The 15,312-nt window shown below is 48.7% G+C and overlaps 1 protein-coding gene across 4 annotated transcripts in view; it reads right to left on the bottom strand.

The window, feature by feature from the left end:
- Nucleotides 1–1,797: 1,797 nt before the first annotated feature.
- MCM3AP (minichromosome maintenance complex component 3 associated protein) overlaps nucleotides 1,798–15,312 on the bottom strand; it is a 52,322-nt gene continuing 38,807 nt past the window's right edge. For 3 of the 4 annotated variants that reach the window (XM_037023615.2, XM_037023614.2, XM_037023616.2), the window contains exons 22-29: nucleotides 10,357–10,615; nucleotides 10,056–10,153; nucleotides 8,873–9,263; nucleotides 7,622–7,879; nucleotides 7,045–7,174; nucleotides 5,334–5,564; nucleotides 3,212–3,362; nucleotides 1,798–2,088 (exon numbers count right to left, since the gene is read on the bottom strand). In XM_037023615.2, the coding sequence (XP_036879510.2) occupies nucleotides 1,930–2,088; nucleotides 3,212–3,362; nucleotides 5,334–5,564; nucleotides 7,045–7,174; nucleotides 7,622–7,879; nucleotides 8,873–9,263; nucleotides 10,056–10,153; nucleotides 10,357–10,615 (1,677 nt within the window). In that variant the 3' untranslated portion in view covers nucleotides 1,798–1,929. The remainder of the gene's footprint in view (nucleotides 2,089–3,211; nucleotides 3,363–5,333; nucleotides 5,565–7,044; nucleotides 7,175–7,621; nucleotides 7,880–8,872; nucleotides 9,264–10,055; nucleotides 10,154–10,356; nucleotides 10,616–15,312) is intronic. The other variant, XM_037023617.2, reaches the window with a different exon arrangement.

Raw genomic sequence — 15,312 nt, 5'->3', positions numbered from 1 at the left:
AGGGGATGGTTAGCATCCTTAACAATAAAGTATTTTTAAATTAAGGTATATATGTTGTTTTTTTGCACACTTAATAGACTATAGTATAAACCCTTTGCACATTTAATAGACTACAGTATAAAACACACTTTTTTATTCACTGGAAAACCAAACAATGCATGTGATCCACTCTGTAATATTCACTTCATTGCAGTGGTGTGGGACCAGACTCCTACTAACTCTGAGGTGTGCCTGTCTAAGGGTAGAATGCAGGCATTTTAGACATGCAAGCTCAGAAGGCCGCTAGAAGATGGGGCCCATCAGAATGAGAAAGCAAATCAAGAAAGAGGAAGATATGACTCAGAATCCAGGAAAGGTCCAAGCTCTGGCAGGAAGACAGACAGGGGTTTCCTGGAGGGTCATCTCCAAAAGAAAGTGGAGTTAGCACATTACCTGTGCACACAACATGGTTGGGAGGAGCTTTACTCTTGGGGTGGAGAGTTTGGGTCAAGTAGTGATAGGAACACAGGAAACCAAGGAAATGAAAAACAAGGCAACTGACTCTGGGAAAAACTTATACCTAAAGGAGATGCAGTCATAAACCAGTACAGGGCTCAATAGCAAACTACCTTAATATAGTCATACTGACCTGTGAATGAAGATTTCAACCAGCATTATATCAAACTGCTTTGGAAGACTACTAGGGGAGAACATGTAGACATACATGTGTGGGTGACATAAGCTGCAGAGAGTGTGCGAGCCAACTCCTTCCCTTGTAGGAAATCAACAGATAATGTCTAAAATGAAAGTTAGGAAATAACATTACTTCTTTACTGGTAAGCATAAAATTAGTCACTGAAGAAATGCCTTAAAGAGATGAATAGGGTTTGCTCTGCAGAAGCAGGGATCTGCTGATAGATCTAATGGTGGAATGAGGCAGTTCTGTTCTACTGCTTGTTTTCCCGGTGAAGTTCGCCCCCCTGAGAAGGCTGGAGGTTTGAGGAGAATGAGAAGACACGAAGCAGTCTTCCTGGAGCGTCTAGGGGACGTGGGGGTATGGCAGGGAGGTGCTGTGCACCAGGTCAAGGCTGGTGGTCGTTGTCCCACTCGGCATCACCAAGTCTGTCTGCACATGGCTTGACACCATGCCTTCTCCCAGCACCAGTTGGCGAACTCAGGCCCATGCTCTTCCTCTTCACCTGGATGGCTCAGAAACCCTTTCAAGAGCCCTGCCTTGTCTTGCTAACTTTCCCCATTATTACATTTTGAAAAGAAAATGTGACAGAGTGACCTCTCTGCCTAACAGCTTCCAATGGCTGATTCACACAGCACTCCGAATAAGGCAGCAGGCCTGGCCTATCCCCTCACCTGGTAACAGTGTGGAACCCGCAACTCCTGTCACACCCTCCCAGGTGTGACACCCTCCCAGGCGCCCTCTCCCCTGATGCATGCTGAGCTCCTCCCCAGGGATTCTGCCCTCCTCCTCCCAATCCGCTTGTCTCCCAGCCTCCACTGCAGGCGCATGCCCCGTGCACGTCCTCAGAGAGCGCCACGCATCCCAGCTGGCTCCCAGATGTGAGCTGGGTAGGCCTGGTGGGCAGGTTCCTGCTCCCTATCTCTCCCTGCATTGCTGACGTCTGGCACACCAGAAACCGACTTTGCTGTAACAGCGGGTGGCTGGTGACACAGGAATGCAAGCTGCAGACTCCCTCAGAGCACATGCTGGTGTGTGACAGTCTGAGATCATGAAAACAGGTAAGATAATCAAAGATGTTACACAGAAACAGCCTTTCATTCTGAAAACCGGGCAACACTGAATTACACATTCAAATAATTTATTTGCATGATAATCTCATTTCCAATGGTGCATTAAACATCTGAGTGTAGCATTATTTTGAATAAAAGCAGAAAATCTTCTGGAGAGACCCTCCCCCTCTCAGGTCCGGCCACTCAAATGTCCACCATGTCCAGCAGTGCAGAAAGATGGAGCTCAGAGGCAACTTCCTCTTCCCTTGAGCTCTTCAGCAGCCTTTCCAGGTGTCTGAGCCGTTCGGTCAGGGATGTGCCTGTTGCCTTTGACAACTGCCGTTGCTCCCCTGCCCTTTCATTCTATTTGAATAAAAGAGAACCTGAAAATAGTCTGGGGATACCCACAAACCAGGACATATTTTCTGCAAAGCTTTGTGCCTCGTCTGCCTTTGTGAGCTAGATTTGACTCATGTTAGAAACCCTGTCTGGGGCCTGCTGGGCTCAACGAATGCCCTTGTGGCATCCATCACCCATCCTTCCATCCTGGTCCAGCTTACACATGGGTGGTCCACCTGTACGTGGGATGTTTCTCTTCTGATTCCATTATGAACAACTCCCAGTGTCAGTCACTCGTATGAGCACTGATAAAGGCTATGCATGAACCATTCCACCACGTGTACTGTAACTGCTTGACTGGACTCCCATCTTTGGGTAATTGTTTCCTTTTTTAGGCAGCATGGTTAATGCCACAGTAAACAAAAATACATTAATTCTTGTCATATATAGTAATTTCTTTAAGGCAGAATTGCCAAGTCAAAGGGTACAAATGTTTTTAAGGTACCAGACAAACTGATAAGCAGAAAGTGTGTCATCTTAACTTGCTTTCTCCCCCATTGAAGGGCTCCCTGAAGCCAGTCCGGGAGCCTCATTTTACCTGCCCAGCGTTATATATCTATAATTAAAACTGCTTTTGCTTCTTTTACTGCTGAAGGAAGAACGGTGAGGTAGAAGGACCCTGCACTTTGGCCCCAGGTCTGCCTTTGAAGAGCAGCCCACCACCAATGAGCTGAACACTCCAGGGGAAGCACCGACTTCTGTCGAGCTTAACCAACTCGTCCATCACTTTTGCCGGGGGATAGTTCATCACAGGGGGCAGGTCTGGGCCATGCCAAGGCTTGGACGATGTGCTCTATGAGCAGAAGCCCCCGCCATCACCTCTGTTATCCCCCCCAATACCCTTACGGCATGTCAGCACACAGTTACAGGGTTTGTTCAGTTCTTAAGCATATTTCAATTCTATTCTTCATTTCACATGCAGAACCTCCAAAGTAGCTGGGCCTCTATAACACTGACAGATTAAAAGAAGATCCCATTGAAGCTAATAATGTGCATCGTGACATTATGTGATGAATCAAGATGGCACTTTTTCCCAGCCACTCTGTCTGCAATCCCGGTACGAATGCCCAACGTGTTCCCCTCTCACCTGCACTGTGGCAGCTGTGGAGGTTTGCATTACAGGTCGGACAGTCGAAGGCAGAGACAACAGGGTCCAAGGCAGGTAGAGGGGAAGGGAAGTTGAATCTGTAAATGCCCCTGAGTCTTCAAACAACCACTGCTGAAGCTGATCTTCAAACCTGAAACACATGAGCATTAGGAAGCAAAAAATTTTATCATCCACGTTTCTGTTGTATTTACTTTAAAGTCTTGATTTTGCCTTTACTAAGGGTAGAACTAAATTACACCATCAACTGAGGAGAAGTGTATTCTAAAACATTTCAACACTTTCTTTTTAATTTATAAACCCAATTTATATTTAATGAGAAAGGTGGCATTTATCCAAAAACAACTTTTACATGTTAGTAATGTTACTCATAATTCTCTCATTTGTGTTATTTCCTCTGGATTATTTTGGTTTTATGTGTCTACAGTGAACTGTATACCTTGATGGGTTATCCAAATGTACGGATTACTGCTTATGGTTTAAAATAACTAAAACAACAACTCTCCATTTGCTTATTGTTTCAAGAAAAACAATCTGACCCAAACCGCTTAAATGATAGAGACCTAGAACCTACTCTAGAAATCATGACAGTCACTCACTCTCCCAGCACATAATCAGGCCCCCACCACACACTGGGCACCAGTCCGGGTGTGGGGACACGGCCCTGACCCACAGCAGACAGAGCCCGGCTGTATACTTAGTGCGGGGAAACAGGGAACACGAGGAAACGTGGTCTGATGCCGAGATAGGCAAAGCTTAGGGGAGGGCTGGAGGCTGGGCAAGGACTACCTCGCTGAGTGGACATCTGGGCAGGGACTGGAAGTGGTGCGAGGGGGCCCCAGGTCTAAGGGGCGGTTGTAGGGTCCCAGGAGAAAGGAACAGCAAATGCAAAGGCTTTTTGCTGCCTGGTTGCTGGAGGGAAGAGCAGCGGCCAGAAAGGACTGGGAGGCAGATTCTGCCTTTGACTTGGGTGAGAGGAAGACAGCGAGGCCAGAGGAGTCCCATGACCTCTGCCTCACACTTGAAGGGCTCGGTCTGAGTCTCCATCTGCCGACACTGGCCACAGCCCACTGCAGAAATGCTCTGATCTGACCATGCGTTGAACAGAGCTGACAGGATTTGTGAAGGACCGATATGGAGGGACCATTCCAAACCACTCGGCCTGGGCATCCATGAGAATGGAGTGGCCATCAACTGAAAAGGCCATGGAGCAGGCTAGTGGGGGGAGAACAGGGACCTGGGTCAAGACACGTTAGCCTGAGATGACATCTAAGAAAGACTTAAGGCAGCAGCAGGACATTCAAGTCTGGAGCTCACAGAACTCAGAGTTGGAAATATAAATTTGAAGTCATCAGAATATTGATGTTATTTAAAAACTCACAACGCTGCATGGAATCTTGGGAGAGTGGGTACAGCACATGGGGGGGAGGGCAGCTGGGGGAGCAACAGTGTGGGGCGCTGCTGGGGATTGTGTGCAGGCTGCAGCCACCCTGACCAGAGCATCATGGGGCCGAGGGCGGCTGAGGAGAGTCACTCTGTCTGCGGGCTTCCTGTAAGGGCCGTAGACACATGGGGCAGTGACATGAGAGGGGAGGAGCCTGGGAGGAACGCCAGCATGCTTTCCTGTTCCTGCTGATGGAGGGTGGGAGACGAGCTCCCAACGAAGGGGGACAACAGGGAGGCCAGAGAGGCAACTGAGGCATGAGGGTGGCCCAGGCGACCCCCACTCCTCCTGGTTCCATGGTGGTGGGACACGTGGAGGCAGGTCGGCTCCAGCTCCCTGCCCATGGACATGCCACCCAGGCTTGCCAAAGAGCAGAGAGCCAGTGCCAGGCCCACACTCAGCACCCTATTCACCAACCAGCCAGCCAGCCACACGCACTTCCCATAGGAAACTTAGGACTGACTTCGAAGGATGAATGAATGAAACCGATGTCGGATAATACAACAGTCCGAGACATGCTGCCCAGGGCCCTGCCCCTGCCTTCATGGAGTTTGCACTCCACGTGTCCAACAGGCCTCCTCCTCCACTAGCCCCATCACGTGACCCTTGCTAGCCCAGAACAAAGTGGCTCAAAGGAAAACCCGAAGGCAGGGTCTTCACCTCTTGCTCTCCCCCTTCTCCAGCAGCAGACCACGGGACAGACACTGGGCCAGGCGCTCCTGGGCAGAGGCTCCGCGCGTCAGATCTTCTGAGCTGGGAGGCCGCCCCTCCCGGCCCCGCTCCACACTCCTCTTCCTTTTTCCGTGCATGTGAAGTAACGGAGTGGGAAACTTGGTTGCAGAAGGATGAGAAGACTTTCTCCCCAAACTGTAAGTACAAGTTTTGAGACACCTGTGGTCAGGAAAGAGAGGAAGGGTTTGCCGGCACCAGGTGGGCTGTGGGTGCCCAGAGCCTCACACCCACCCCTGCCTGCTTCGGCCGTCGGGGCAGGCAGGTGCAGCGCCGGGTCCTCACGGACGCTTCTGCTCTCTGGGCCAGTGGGCCCAGTGGTTTTCCACCTGAGTTCTGCTTCCTGTCACAGGCTTATCTACAAGCTATTTCCCCCTAATACTACAAGGCTCTTGTTTCCATATTTAGCTCTTAAATCCATCTGGAAGTAATGTCTACAAACAGTAGGACACAGGGGATCAGATGCTTTTTCCAAACCAATGCAGTTTCTGTCGTCTTGCCACTGATCTCACTGGCTTGGCACAGCGCTGTGCCACACACAGTGTTTCCTAGACTGCCTACTCAGCCACTGCACTGCTGTGACGCCACGATGCTTTGGTATCAGGCAGAGCAGAGACCTTCCTTGCTATTCTTTTTTTTTTTTTTCAGAATTTTCTCACCAATTGCTACACATTGTGTAATTTTGATTAATTTTAGAATAAAATTGTCAAGACCAGGAGTAGAAATGTTTTCAGGTCTTGACTGGAAATGCCTCTCCAGCTTGAGAACTGATGCCTCTGCAGCACTGTCCCCTCTGCCTGCCCCCCATGCTGTCTTTGCCCCTCACAGCGGCTCATTCGTCCACGTATGATGGGCTGGCTGTTGCTGTGAATGAGGAGCTCTGTATGCTGTATATCTATCTGTCTGATCACCTTGCTCAACTCTGAGTGGGCCTAAAGCATGACTTGAGGATCTTGAACTGACTGGAAATGACGGTTTCTTCTCCCTCTCAGCACTCACGCTGTGTCTGTGTTCCTGCACTGGGCAGGATGTCCAGGACAACACTGAACAGCAGGGGCAACTCAGCCTGGTTCTGACTTCAGTGTCTCTAATGTTTTACCAAGAGGCATAGGTTTTCTGGGGGTACTTTTAGGTAAACAGCCTCATCAAGCTAAGACGTTTTTTTACCCAAGTTTGATAGAAAATTTTATTGGGAATGGGTATAAATTTACTTGGGGGGGCAAGAATGAGTGTGAGAAAAGCATTTCAACACCTACTGAAATGATTGCTTCTTTCCTGTCATGGCAGCAGGTACATGAATAGATTTCTATTGTCGATGCTGTCTGTCCTGGGGTAAAGCCTGACTGCCTGCCATGCTAATGTGTGAGTGTTTCTCTAAACCGGGTTTGTGAGTGAGATGTCAGCCTTGCTTTGCAGCCACCTGGTTATGCTGATTTCAGGGTCAGGTTCACCTGATGAATGAGACGAGGCACTTGCTTCCCTCCCTCTAGAGCGGTTTCTACTACAGGGGATGACGCCCCACTCCCAAGTGTCTGTCTGAGCCTGCCCACGGCGGGCTGGACTCTGCGTGGAGGACTCTGAGGCCTGCCTGTGAGCTCTGCAAGACAACGCACTGCCCTATTGCTGCGGACACAGCTCTTACCGGCCACGGCTCTGCTGCAGCTCCTTCTGCGTCTGCATCCTGGCTCGTTCCCATGACAAAGGGACATCATACTTGTTCAAATGTTTGTTAAAAAAATACACACATATCTGACCATCTTCACTCAGGGCCTCTGAAAAAACAATACAAAAACAAGAATATTAAAAGATCAACAGTGACATGTGACATTTGCTTAAATTCTCTGATTTAAATTAAGAACAAGCCCTCGGAGTAAGTGAAGTCACACAATTACATGACTCCTGTGTTTGAGCCAAATACGCTACACGGGTCCATGGGTCCCTCAAGATCCAGACAGGCTTGTGTACAGAATGTGGCATGGCCACACAGGCCTCGCTACCCTACAGTCAGGGTAGGGGAGTCCAGGCCCCCCAGAACCCTCCTGGCTCCTCCCAACTGTTCATATGTCACCTGGAAGTCACTGGCTTGATGAGGGAGTCCTAAGGAGAGGGAGGGACAGGACCCACAGGAAAAGAAACGTCAAGACAGTATCTTTCTTTGCTGAAATCAGAGCAGGAAAGCCCCCTGAGGAGCTAGCCCCACAGTGCTGAGCGCAAACTACCTGACGTGAGTGGAAGCCTTGGGGGAGTCCAGTCCCTCAGCTTGTGGCTGATGCACAGGGCAATGACATCGTCCCACGGGATCTCAGCAACCGAGGGCCCTGCCTCTGGGCCTGGGGAGGAGCTCGAGCTTGTCCACTTGCTGTACGTCCTGCGGAGGAGGCTCTCCACCTGGGACTGGAGGACGGGCTGCGTCTCGTGAGAGCTGGGGATCTGGCTGGCGTACTGGGCGACCATGGCACACACAGGAAGCCAGGGAGCTGCAGAGAAGGCACCATGAGGCACGAGGTGTGACCAGGCGCAGGTGGAAATCTACACAGAATGTTCACTCTGCACTGTCTTAGGAGAAGGCAACCACGCAGGCGAGAAGCCTCCTTCCGGATCCGAACCCAGTAGGGCCATGGTCATTGAAGGCAGCATCTCCCTCCCCGTGCCCCCGTGAGGCATCCAGCCACCCAGGGTGGAATTCACAAGGAAAGGCCCACTCTGCGGGCTCTGGCTGTGCAGGCTGGGGGCCACAGCCAGGAATCTGTGTTTGAAAACACACCCATGTGAGTCTGGTACAGACCTGGGCTTTTCCTGGGGACCCTGACCTCGCCCTCCATGGTGCAGTTTGCTTCTCTTTGGGCTCCTTCAATGGGCATCTTTCAGGCCTACTTAAGACCACACCCCGAAGGTTTCTGCTGCACACAGCCCAAAGGAGAGTGGCCCTGCCAAGGCCGCGCACGGGCCACATGAGCAGTGGGGAGACCCGTTCCCATCAACAGCATCAGCAAGGGACCGGGAGGCCTGCGAGCCCAGCCAGGGACCCACAGGGGCTGCATCGCATCCAAACAGTCTCACTGGGCACAGCTAGTCACGGGACAGAGGCTCCCTGGCAAACAAGGGCCCTGTGCTCAATGAGCGCGGAACACCAGAACCCCAGCAGGGCCCGCAGCCTCAGGGCAGGACCACACAGTCCCCATGCTCTCGGCCCCCGCACTCTGGGCAGGCAGGATGGGACCCTGGGGCTGGTGATCCTCCTAGAGCTTGGCGGACACCCACAGACTGCTCTGCTGGTGGTGGGGGACTAGCTCCACAGAACCCGGCTTGTTCTACCTCCTGAACCCACAGGCAGGTGTGCATGGGTGCAGTGAGAGGACAGGAGACACACACCACCACATACTGATGCCCAATACCAGCCAGGCTGTCACTACAGTGAAAAGGAAACAGGGGCCCAGCTGCCTCACCCTCCTCCCCAGCACTTCACGCACCCCCCTCAGGAGGAAGGTCCATCTGCGGCAGCTGAAAGCCAAGCACAGCCTGCTTCAGCCAGGCCAAGTGCTCCGGGGCATTCCAATGGAGGTGAGGCAACAGCAGGCTGCCCCCTGCCTCGGCAAACTCAGTGACAGGCCAGGACAGGTCGCAGAGCTGCTCAGAGGCCACCACAGAGGCCAAGAAGTGCAGCACGCTGTTGAACAGCTCAATGATGGCACCAGGCTCCTGAGAGGCCAGGCCATCCTGCCGCCTCTCTCTTCTGTCGTGGAAAAACCGGCTGCTAAACTCTCGGCCAATCCCATCTTCCACATACTGAATGAGCGTCTGACAGCAAAGGTCAAGGACACAGGGGCAGCGGGAGACCAGCCACTGCACAGCCTGCGAAACCTGAGAAGCAGTCAGGAGAGACTCAGTTAAACAATTTGTGCTGTTTCTCAGAAGCTTCCTGAAGGAGTCCCTCCCACCAGGGCACCAGCTTCTCAACCATGCTATGAAAGAAGCTTCCCTTGCAGTTGAGTTCAGCCTGCTAGGACCCAGAGACCCCCATTGGGGCCCCCCAGAGAGGGGCTCCAGATCCCAAACCACCCCAATGAGTGTGGTCCACAGGACCCCCAGGAAGGGCTGGGGCCCATGGGAAAGCAATTCCCTTTCACCCTCAGGAAGGGGAACCACACGCTCTGTCCTCAGGACTGTCAGCTTCACTGCACCAGGATGAGTTCACATCCTGCAGTACTTTTATTTTATACCCAGCACTGCTGTCCCTAAATGCAACTCAGCACAGACTTCCTTTTGGAAGAAAGCTTCTGACAACAATATTTCTTCATATTCTAAGGACAAACACCCTACAAAAGTAATTTATGTATCTGACCTCCAAATAGGAGACATGAGTGGTTATGTTTTAAATCCATAACAACAAAACCTCTCAAAAAGTTTACATAAACAATTTATTATAAGTAATAACACTATGAGCCAATTTTATCTTTTACTTTGATTTTATAGTTTTAGAAGTTACCTGTCAAAATATAAAATTAAAAATTCAAGTAGTAACATACACTAATGGAAGACAGAGCAAAAAAGAAGTCAACTTGAAACAAATACATAAGTGCATAGCAACTATACTTCAATAAAAAAGAAAAACTGAAATATCTTGTTGGGCCTTTAAAAATGACGAAACCATACCTTAGTGGTGCCTTGTAAATCGGTGATGGAATCAGGGATCTCAACAATGGTGTAGTCTGAGATCAGCTCAGCTGAAACCAAGTCCTGCAGCATCAGACCTTTGGGAGAACAGAGGGAACTGCCTGTCTCCTGCTGTCAGTCTGAGGACTAGTTAAGGTCTCTCACATGCTGATCCCACCCGGCCTACTTCTGGTCCCTGCTGCCCTGGCAGCCCCCTAGGCCATGCTGCCAGCACTCCCTTAGACTGTGGCTTGACCCATTTTTAAACATGCAGTCTGGAAATGAGGCTGCCTTCACAAACCATCTGCCACTCCCTTGTCCGCGCCGTCCACTCCAGGGCTCGGCACAAGCACCGCCAGTGGGAGCGCTGGCCAGAAGGGCTTGGCCTGTAGGAGCTGCTTCAGCTGTAGCAGGGCCAAAAGCCATTCCACATCCTCCTCCACCACGGCCTCGCTCTTCGCTCGGGGCGGGAGCAGCAGCACAAGCCCACTGGCTCCCAGCAGCTCCTTCTGCGTCTCCGCAGCATCTAAGGCACAGTCACTGAGCGTGCCGTGGGCCACCTGGAACAAAATCCAGGCCATCAGCAGGGATGCACCAGGGCAAAGAGCAGGGAGTGTTGGCCCCAGGGTGAGCACAGCAAGCCCACACGCTCTGAGCCGGCCTCCTCCAAGTCAACAGGGAGCTTGGTCTGCAGCCAGCATTGTGTCAGCATGTTACTTTGACCCTTAAATAGGCACAGGAACAGGTAAGTCCAGATGACAGAAGAGAAGAGAGACCAGCCAGCAGCAGACAAGGAAATCCAGCCCATATTAGGAAGAGGACACAGAGATGGGAATAGCCTCCGAGTTAAGGAAGCAAGAAAGCCCCACATGAAGGGCTGCAGACACAGGTGCAGAAGGAAACTGAGCAGCTGAGCCTGCCAGAGCCCTGAGAGCTCAGACTCTGAAGCACCAAGAGGTACAGGGCCCAGAGGAGTCACATGCAGAGCACCTCCAGGTCACCTACCATCTGCAGGTGGCCTTTAAGCCCCTCGGCAGGCAGGCATCCTGCCTTGGGAGGATCTTCACCACAGACAAGTCACGCTCAGTGGAGAGGACTCAGCACTGCACCCCACCCTGACAGCACAAGCAGCTGCTCAAGGAGTAGCAAGAGAAATCCCTTCCAGACAGCAAGTGGTCTTGCGCCCAGATACCCAGATCCTGACGTCTGGGGAACCCCCAAGGAAGGCTGACTTGCCATTCAGTCACCTCCACCCCACCCCAAACACAGAGCTTACAGCCAGTTTATAAGGCCTCATTCAGGTACAGGCAGTCTCAGGTAAGGTGTCTGACAAAAGACCAGAAAAAGAAACCTCAAAAGGACACAAGAAAACTTGGAACTCAAAAATCCTAATTTCCTCTGATGATGCATCCCAAATTAGTCACAAGATATGAAAAACTCAAATAAGGATAAGGAAAAGGAAATTAATATATATGAAAGGGGTGGGATTAAAGATGGCGGCATGACAGGTGAGACAGAGGCCTCCTTCCAAAGTGACATATAATATGAAAATATCATTAACACAACTAATCCTCAAAGAGCAACAGGAAAGAAGGCTGCGCCAGACTGCACACACCTGGAGAAAAGACTAAACCTCAGGAAACAGGATAACGTACCAAAGCCGTTATCCGGCAGGACCCAAGCCCTTCCCCAACCCCAACTCACCAGTGGGAGGAAGAGAAACAGAGCGGGGAGGGAGTGGAGTCCTGGGACTGCTGAACACCTAGCCCTGGAGATGTGCTCTGGGAGCACAAACCTACATTGCATGGTGCTCTGGTGATTAGTGAGGTTAGAAAGTTAAGACAGGAAGAATACCTGGAGAGACTGAGATTCCAGCAACTTGTGGTAACAGGGATCCACATCCAGCCTCTCTGGGACAAGAGAAAGGTGGGCAGTCTGAGAGACTTCCTAAGAGCCAGCGGGCTGCTAAAGGGGTGAGGATTGCACAGAGCTTGCTGCTCAGGAGAAAGGACAGGTAGATAAAATTGTCTGGGCGTACTATGCCCAGCAGGTTGGGAACTTTCAGGAGCTTCAGGGGCTCTATCCCTCTGGCTGGCTAAGCAGCTCCAAGGCCCCCCACCATGATACACAGCCTGCTGCGCCTTCCTCCCAGCCAGCCCACACCTGGCTTACAAACCGGCAGCTCCTGCCCTTGCCGTCAGGCCAGCCAGAGAAAAGCCCTGCCTGTGGCAGCTACAAACGCAAAGCATAGAGGCTTACACAGTATTCAGCCCACTGGTTCTGGCAGTAGACAGGCACAGCAGCCAGGAAGCAGGAAACAGCTCTTTCTTCCCCCCAGGCACCAGCACCGTTCTCCTGCGACCCCCAACATTGAGCCAGTGGCTGAGCAGCTCTGGAGAGTAGAGCTTCTGGGCACTACAGGGCACCATATACAAATATGAAATGTCAAAGGAATCTGGTTCAAACCAAAATCCCACAGCACCAGAAAAATGGTCAAGTGAAACTGAACTTATCTTCCTGAAAGAGATTTCAAAATAAAAATCATGAACATGCTCATGGAGGTACAGAAAAATATTCATGACCTCAGGAATGAATTCAGGACAAAGATCCAATTATCACCGAATACAACAGAGGGATTTAAAAGCAGATTAGACACGGGGGAGGAGACAATAGAAATTAGAGGACTACAAAGAAGGTGAGGCACAGGGATAAAAAAGGATCTCTAAGAATGAAAGAATATTGAGAGAACTGTGTGACCAATCCAAGTGGAACAATATTCGCATTATAGGGATGCCAGAAAAAGAAAAGAGACAAAGGGAAAGAGTCTTTGAGGAGGTAATTGCTGAAAACTTCCACAATCTCCGGAAGGAAACAGTCTCTCAGGCCCTGGAGTTGCACAGATCTCACAACAAAAGGGACCCAAGGGAAAGAACAACAAGATGAATAATAATTAAAATGGCAAAGAGCAAGAATAAGGACAGAGTATTAAAAGCAGCCAGAGAGAGAAAAGATCACATACAAAGGAAAGCCCATCAGGCTAAAATCAGACTTCTCAGCAGAAACCTTACAGGCCAGAAGGGAGTGGCGTGATATATTTAATGGAATGAAGCAGAAGGGCCTTGAACCATGAATACTCTACCCGGCAAGCTTATCATTTAAATCTGAAGGAGGGATTAAACAATTTCCATATGAGCAAAAGCTGAATTTACCTCCCACAAACCATCTCTACAGTGTATTTGGGAGGGACTGACATGGATAGAAGTGTTCCTAAGGCTAAATAGCTATCACCAGAAGTGATAAAACCACAGTAAAGAAAGTAGAACAATTAATTACTAAGCAAATGCCAAATTATATCAACTACCCCTGAAGTCAGTCAAGGGATAGACAAAGAGTACAGAATACGATGCCTAATATATAAAGAATGGAGGAGGAAGAAAAAGGAGGAGAAAAAAAAAAACCTTTAGATTGTGTTTGTAATAGCATACTAAGTGACTTAAATTAGACCCTTAGAGAGTAAGAAAGTTACCCTTGAACCTTAGGTAACCACAAATCCAAAGCCTGCAATGGCAATAAGTACATACCTATCGATAATCACCCTAAAGTAAATGGTCTGAATGCACCAATCAAATAGAGTCACTGAATGGATAAAACTAAAGACATGGTGAAGATATGCTGGGTTATATTCTCTTGTTGGACAAACATACGGAGGCTTAACAACACACTCCTAAATAACCAATGGATCAATGACCAAATAAAAACAGAGATCAAGCAATATATGGAGAAAAATAACAACAATAATTCAATACTGCAAAATCTGTGGGATACAGTGAAAGCCTTGCTAACAGGGAAGTGTACTGCAATACAGGCCTACCTCAGTAATGAAAAACAATCCTATATGAACAGTCTAAACTCCCAATTAATGAAACTAGAAAAAGAACAACAAATAAGGCCCAAAGTCAGTAGAAGGAGGGATATACTAAAGATTAGAGCAGAAATAAATAAAATCAAGAAGAATAAAACAATAGAAAGAATCAATGAAAGCAGGAGCTGGTTCTTTGAGAAAATAAACAAAATACATAAACCCCTAGCCAGACTTAACAAGAAAAAAGAGAATGAACACACAAAAACAGAATCAGAAATGAGTAAGGAAAAATTACTACGGACACCACAGAAATACAAAGAACTATTAGAGAATATTATGAAAATCTATATGCTAACAAGCTGGATAACCTAGAAGAAATGGACAACTTCTAGAAAAATACAACCATCCAAGGCCAACACAGGAAGAAACAGAAAATATGAACAGACCAATCACCAGCAATGAAATTGAATTGGTATTCAAAAACTACCTAAGAACAAAATGCCTGGACCAGATGGCTTCACCGCTGAATTTTATCAAACATTTAATGAGGACCTAATACCCATCTTCCTTAAAGTTTTCCAAAAAGTAGAAGAGGAGGGAATACTTCCAAACTCATTCTGAGGACAGCATCACTCTAAAACCAAACCAGGCAAAGACACCACAAAAAAGAAAATTACAGACCAATATCCCTTATGAACATAGATGCAGAAATACTCAACAAAATATTAGCAAACCAAATTCAAAAATACATCAAAAAGATAATCCATGCTAATCAAGTAGGATTTATTCCAGTGATGTAAGGATGGCAGAATATTAGAAAATCCATCAACATCATCCACCACATCAACAAAAAAGCACAAAAACCACATGATTATCTCCACAGACACTGAAAAAGCTTTGACAATTTTCAACATCCATTCATGATAAAAACTCTCAACAAAATGGGCATAGAGGGCAGGTACCTCAACATACTAAAGGCCATCTACGATAAACCCACAGCCAACATTCTACTTAACAGTGAGAAGCTGAAAGCCTTTCCTTTAAGACCGGCAACAAGACAGGGATGCCCACTCTCTCCACTTTTATTCAACATAGTTCTGGAGGTCCTAGCTATGGCAATGAGACAACACAAAGAAATCAAAGGCATCCACATTGGTAAAGAAGTTAAACTGTCACTGTTTGCAGATGACATGATATTGTACATAAAAAACCCTAAAGAATCCACTCCAAAACTACTAGAACTAATATCTGAATTCAGCAAAGTTGCAGGATACAAAATTGATACACAGAAATCTGTTGCATTCCTATACACTAATGATGAACTACCAGAAAGAGAAATCAGAAAACAATTCCATTCACAATTGCATCAAAAAGGATAAAATACCTAGGAATAAA

The sequence above is a fragment of the Manis javanica genome, chromosome 3 (assembly GCF_040802235.1).
Source record: "Manis javanica isolate MJ-LG chromosome 3, MJ_LKY, whole genome shotgun sequence".
Taxonomy (NCBI): Eukaryota; Metazoa; Chordata; class Mammalia; order Pholidota; family Manidae; genus Manis; species Manis javanica.
Note: the sequence above shows the minus strand (reverse complement) of the source record. Positions and strands in the feature narration are given on the sequence as shown.